Raw genomic sequence first — 6,815 nt, forward strand, 5'->3', positions numbered from 1 at the left:
GAAAACCTTTGTTCGACCTGAAATGACTCATTTAATCATCCAAAATGTTATGGAACACATTAACTGAAAAATGTTGCATAGTATGCCTTTAAGTTTGAGTGTGCTAAATCAGTTTATTGTCCATGAAAAAAATTTTGCACCTGTTTTCAGCTCTTACTGTGATGGTTACATGGAGCGCCTTCAATTGGGAGAATGTGGCTGACATAATCATGGACTGATTGGGTCGTACCATCTTGAGTTCCACTATGGGGGGAGACCATGGACTCCACATTTTAAATATGTTGCATAATTTCTTCTTCTTGCTTTTGTGATTTGCTAATTTTGTTAATTAGTTTAATGATTGCCATTTAAGTTTAATCCTTAAGCTAACTGTTTAGTTATTTTTTGTTAAATTGCTGTAGATGTTCTCCCTACCTCTTCCTCAGTGTGTCAGTCTGGTCTGATCGGCCAGCATTTAAGTCCCCTTTGTTTGCTGTGTGTCAGGTCAGTTTTTGTTTGTTTAGTTAGTTTGAGCTTTATATTTTTTGCCCTTAGTTAATCTCTTGATTTGACTTCTTTTAAGGGCCCTGAAACCTTTGTTTGGATTATTATTACTTTGGGGAAATAAAACCCAGTTTCTTGACAATCACCACTGTGTCCTCATGCTTGGCTGGCTCGGTCCCTCACACTTACTGTAGCCCCTTTTCACCTTTTTTTTTTTAAAGATACGAGGATTTTTCTTTTTATTGAAAAATCCATCCTGGCTTTTAAGATTAGCTGGTCCAGGACACACACTGAAGGACTGTTTTTGTCTGTTTGTTATCCAAGCTCTTCCCAGAGACAATATCATCTGTAGGAAGAGTGATTATTTTCACTTTTTGGTATCACTAGCAGAGGCATGATGGAGGAAAAGACAGCAGCATCTTTTCTCCTGCCTGCATCAGGTGCAGGAAGGGATGGAGCAGTTTCCCTCATCCAAATTGCAAAGCCAGTAAATCTCTTCTTATTGTAACTTTTTATCTTCCTTCAGGTTCTTTTCAGAGTTCCTAACGTTTTGCATTGTTGCCAAAAAGTTGGATTTTGTTTTTAATCTGATCAGAGCACCTTCTTCCACCTGTTTGCTTTATCTCCCAGGTTGAATTGTAGGAAACTTTAAACCAGACTTTTTATGGATCTCTTTAGGAAAGGACTTTCCTCCATAAAGTGTGCAGTATATGGCCGATTGTTGTTGTTGTAGATATGCAGTGGTCTGATACTCCTTCCATTTCTATATTATCGCTTGTTCAGTGCTCCTTGGGATATTTAAAGCTTGGGAAATCTTTTTTAAAAATCCAGCTTTAAACTTCTCGTCACCATGCTCTCTGATCTTTGAACTGACCTCTGAGATGATCACAGAGCAGGTGCATTTATACAGAGACTTGATTCCACACAGATGGATTTTATTTATGCTTATCAGTCATTTAGGTCAACATTGGATCATTCAGAGATCCTCACTGAAATTCTGGAGAGAGATTGCTGCACCGAAAGTAAAGCAGCCAATTCAATTTGTATGCCCCACTTTTCAGTTTTTTATTTGTTAAAACAGTAAAATATCCAATAAATTTCGTTCCACTTCATGATTGTTTCTCGATTGTTGATTCTTCACAAAAAAATTACAATTTTACATCTTTATATTTGAAGCCAGAAATGTGGCACCCTATTCTGTGATTCAATCAGAGGAGCATTTTGTCCTATGACCTGATCAATTGCGTTGTCAGAAGAACAGTCTATTTTGTAGCCCACCCCATGTGTTATGATCTGCTAATAAAAAGGCTTTGCAGAAGAAGTCAGTCAGAGAGTAGATGTAGCTGAACGCGGCTCTCTCCTTCTGCAGAAGCCAAAAATTCCTATTCTGTGTCGACTCAGTTTCTCTTTTATGAACCTACATTTTTGAACGTAACAAGCAGCAAAAAAAATGTGTTAAAAAAATCACAACTGTATGTAGAACCAAAATAGCCAAGTTTGAAAATAAATTCAAAATTGTGTCATATCTGCTTTCCAACATGAAATAATAGACATTTCCCAAGAAAATACTGAAAAAGCTCTGGCAATATTTTCAAATAAACCCCCAGCATGCTCAGCGGTAATAGGAGGGAAGTCCTGTAGACACAAGGAGTAGAATGGATGTGAGCTTTGAATTAAAATTACTCATAAAGATAAAATTCACACTTTTTAAAAAATTATGATAACCAGTGTTGCCATTCTTAATGTTTCTTCACTGCGAGGCTGTAAAATTGGAGTCAAATTACTTGTTGCATAAAAGCTGATTCTGATTCCAAATAAATAAAAATAGTTTTGATATTCACCTCTTTTTCATTTCAGGTTTTGTTTTGAAATAAACTAACTTTTTGGAAGAGGATTAGGACCGCTGAAAAAAAATAAAAAGTTAACTGATTTTAAACATTTATTTCAGTATAATATGAGAAAAAAGTCAGAATGCTGAATTTAATCTCAGAATTCTGACTGAGAAAAGCCAGAATTCTGAGACTTAGACAAATTTTATTTTGTCATTTTTTACACACAAGTGTAAACAAAAAGAAATTTAGTACAGCTCCCTAGACTATTTCATTTTTTTAAATGCAGGTAAGCTTGCACCACTGCACCACTTCCACCCTAATCCTAATTTATCTTGATATACTGTATATATATTGTTTATTCTTAATGCACCTTTTTTCTCCTTGTTTGCACTTTCTGTAACTTCTATGCCAATATGTGACCGGTGAATTTCTCCGCTGTGAGATCAATAAAGCTCATCTAATCTAATCTAATCTAAGCAGCAGTGATTTTGAGATTAAAGTCAGAATTCTGAGAAAAAAAGTATAAATTCTGAGATTAAAGTCAGAATTCTGACTTTTTTTCTCATATTACACTGAAATAAAAGTTAAAAATCTGTTAACTTTCTTTTTTTTTCAGTGGCCCCAATCCACTTCCGTAGTTAAGGCCCTGTGTAGATAAAAAATAAAAATAAAAAAAAATCCAGATTTTATTTTGAAAGGGAAGGCTCTTATTTTGATATTTTACCGTAAGGCTTACTTTTTTTTTTTTTTTTTTTTTAATAAACTTTATTAGAAAAAGTTTTATAATACAGAAAGAAGTACAATTTTCAGTGAGTTTGAGCAAAAGAAAAAAAAAATAAAATAAAAAGTAATTAAATAAAAGTAAAAATAGCAGTAGTGAATAGAAGCATGTAAAGGGATTACATAAATACTTTAAAGTTATAGTTTTATGTTGTACATTTTTATTATTGGAGGAGGACAATGTAGAAAAATAAGTAGTTGCTTCCTTTTAAAAAGAAATACATAAGGGTCTAGTCACAATAATTTTACATTTACCGTAAGGCTTACTGTAAACGAAGCTGAATGCAACCGAGCCACCGATGACGTCACGTTTCCCTGAAGTCCAACGGCCATAGACGTCTCTGCGCAGAACTGCTGTTTTTAGTTTCCGCGTACTTCCCCAGCCACGGCTCCTGAAAGGGAACAGAAAGTGGATGAAAAGCTTTAAACGGTACTGGGAGGACTGGGAGGACTGGGGGCTCTGGGTAGAGGAGCGGCGCGTGGCGGACCTTTCGGATCAACATGTCAGCGGCTCTCCTGGTTCTCCTGCTGATGGTTTGTGCTCTAAACGCAGGTAAATATGTCTGCTTTCTGTGAGTCATTAATCTGAGGATAACATGAAGGAAGTTAGCGGTTCCGATTCACATCAAAGGCTTTTGTTCCTCTTTATGATTAAAAGTTTTATTCTGTTTAATTCTCAGAGGAAAGAAAGACAGTGAAGTTTAGATAAACCAGAGTTGTTTAAATATTTAAAAGGAATCGTTTCATTGTCAAGAATTTCTTTAGTAAACTTTAAAAAACACAATTAAATTTAAAAAATAAGCGCTGAAGTGAATATAAGTCCTGCTGGAGGAATTAATTACAGTGTAATAAAGTTTGTTAGGTTAAAAGAAGATACGGTGGCCGGCAGGGGCAAAAGCGCAGCAAAACAGAGCTGTGGTGACAGCAGGGGCGGAGCTAGATGAGGGGGCCACCTCTACCATTTTTCCTCTCTAATACAGATGGTGGCATACGGAAGAGGATTAGGGCCACTGGAAAAAAAATAGTTAACTGATTTTAAATTTTATTTCAGTTTAATCTCACAATTCTGACTTTTTTCTCAGAATTCTGACAGCTAACAAACATGTTAGCATCAAGCCGTAGCCATGTCTGTTTTAGAGACTGACAGCTAACAAACATGTTAGCATCAAGCCGTAGCCATGTCTGTTTTAGAGACTAACTCTCTTGTTTTAATGGCCTTCTGCTCCTCCATTAATGAGGCGACCCCTCGGGCACGTAAAAAGTTGCCTAATTCCGTCATTTTCTTCCAATGTGTCACTGGCCACCTCAAACAACTCACATCTTTGTCAGTGAAGCTGAGTGCTCCAACATCTCTTCCTTCATGGTGCCCATCTACATTAAGATCCACAATTCTGAGATTAAAGTCAGAATTCTGAGATTAAAGTCCCATGTTAAACTGAAATAAAATTTCAAAATCAGTTAACTTTTTTTTTAGTGGCCCTAATCCTCTTCCGTAGTGGCAGCAGTAAAACTCTCAAGTGGAATGTTCATTTTAATTTTTCATATATTACTCACTATTTTTTCATGTATTCATAATTTCTTGACAACAGAAACTCTGCGGTTAATTAAATACATCAATATAGTAACAATAAAGATGACAAGTGCAGAATTCATGCTCTTTTTAGAACTAGATTTTGTTAAATGGAGTAAAGAGTAAATGATGCGTCTCTGCAAGTCATCTAGGAGTCGAGTGAAACAATAGATAAATAACTATTTTGATAAAAAATGTATTAAATAATCGATTTATGTAGATATTAGGTCTTGTAAATATCAATTTTATGCAGAATGATTATCGATAAAAGTAGGTAAGTAATGACAATGGAAAAGATGTTTGCCCCAGAATTCAAACCTGAAAGTATTTTATCAACTATACTTATTATCTAGAAGCACAGATGTATAAATATATGCGTCTATATGTTAGTAAAGGCTGTGGGAAAGTATAGTTATTCTCATCTAAGGCCTGAGGTTCTATCCGCTTTCGGCCCCCCTCAGTGTACATTGGTTATTGCCTGGCCGCCCTTATAAACATTTTCTGGCTGCGCCCCTGGTGATCAGATGAAAGGTTGAAGGAAATACAGTCATGTGTTTATCATAAACAGTTAGTATTAATCTTTGGAAATATTATCTAAAAGTATTTTAAAGCAGTTAATATTAGCGGGTTTGTCTTTAGCGCCCTCTCGATTTAACGCCCCCTAGTGGTTTGGACCACTACTGCTTTTTGTTTTTTTGTTTTTTGGTATCTGCGTTCCTTTTCTTTTTGCTCTTGCTGCTTTCTGTGACTGTTGCTTTGGTTGCTATAGAAACAGGGAAAGAGAGAAAAAGTTTTTAAACTTTAGCCTCTGAGCTGCACAGGGTCTTTCTAATGGAGGTCTCCGTCTGCATGTGTGGGTTCTCTCCAGTTACTCCAGCTTCCTCCCACAGTCCAACGACGTGACTTTTAGATGTTCTGAGCTGATAGAAAAACCCTCTGATCCCACATAGAACAAGTTATTTTTATAAAAACTGTTTATTTCTATTTTGAAAACTCAAAAATTACCATAAAAACATTTTCCCGTCGATTAAAAACCCAAATTCTGCTTAAACCCATCATATCCAAAACAATTTTATTTTATTATTGTTTGGGGAAGGTTGTACAATTTTAATTCATTTTATTGATTTTTATGGAAATTAATGCAAATGTGTTGTTTTCTGGAATCAGGTGCATCATGGAAAAGAGATTTTGATTTAAATGAAATCACTTTTTTAGGATTAGGGCCACTGAAAAAAAAAGAAAAAAGTTAACTGATTTTTAAATTTTATTTCAGTTTAACATGGGAAAAAAGTCAGAATTCTGACTTTTTTCTCAGAATTCTTTCTTTAATCTCAGAATTTTTAAAACTGAAATTAAATTTAAAACTCATTTAATTTTTTTTTTCAGTGGCCCTAATCCTCTTCCGTACTTTTTCTTTGTTATTCAATCAATGCAGTTATTTATGGTGGTTGAAGTAGCCAAAATATTTTACTCAAAGTAAAATTAGCAGAACTTCATATTGTTTACTCCAGTAAAAGCAGAAGTACAGCTTAGTTAAACTACTTCTAAAAGTACGTTGTGTTTCATAAAGTTACTCCAGTAAAGGTTAGTAGAAAGGCCCGACATTCCTGTCCAGTCTGGTTCCTAACTTTGTTCCTGGATCTATGCAGTGGAATCTGGAAACCTCAGCAGTCCAACCAACGTCCGGCTGAGTTCCAGGAACCTGAACCTGATCCTGACCTGGGATCCGCCTGCAGGAGCCCCCAGCGGGCTGCTCTACACCACTAAGACATTGTGAGTCCGACCACTGCTCCTAAACTGACCGCCCGCCGTCTGTCTCTACATGAAGTAGAAATATGAACATCTCCGCAGACAGACGGCAAAACCTGATGCTGCAGGGTGGGGATTTACCATTAGGCAAGACTAGGCTGCTGCTTGGGGCCCCAAGTTCCTGGCGGCCCAATTTTATTCTGTTTCCATGTATGGTTAATCCAACTATTCCTTATTTCTGCACATTAATTATGTTTTTGATAAAAATCCTTTTGCTAAAATGCCATCAGCACGCTGATAATATTAAGTGTGTCTCAGCCCCCCCCTCAGTGTCCACCATATTGGATCAGTCCATTTGCTGCACATGTTCAGAAAGGTCCAAACAGACAGCAGCAAACCAT

At 36.2% G+C, this 6,815-nt stretch overlaps 1 protein-coding gene across 1 annotated transcript in view; it reads left to right on the forward strand.

Moving 5' to 3' along the window:
- Nucleotides 1-3,411: 3,411 nt before the first annotated feature.
- Nucleotides 3,412-6,815, forward strand: part of LOC107095538 (interleukin-10 receptor subunit beta-like) — a 15,399-nt gene continuing 11,995 nt past the window's right edge. Inside the window, exons 1-2 of the mRNA XM_015391673.1 lie at nt 3,412-3,648; nt 6,315-6,438. Of these exons, the coding sequence (XP_015247159.1) occupies nt 3,597-3,648; nt 6,315-6,438 (176 nt within the window). The 5' untranslated portion in view covers nt 3,412-3,596. The remainder of the gene's footprint in view (nt 3,649-6,314; nt 6,439-6,815) is intronic.

This window comes from Cyprinodon variegatus, unplaced genomic scaffold (genome assembly GCF_000732505.1).
Source record: "Cyprinodon variegatus isolate N-32 unplaced genomic scaffold, C_variegatus-1.0 Scaffold555, whole genome shotgun sequence".
NCBI lineage: Eukaryota > Metazoa > Chordata > Actinopteri > Cyprinodontiformes > Cyprinodontidae > Cyprinodon > Cyprinodon variegatus.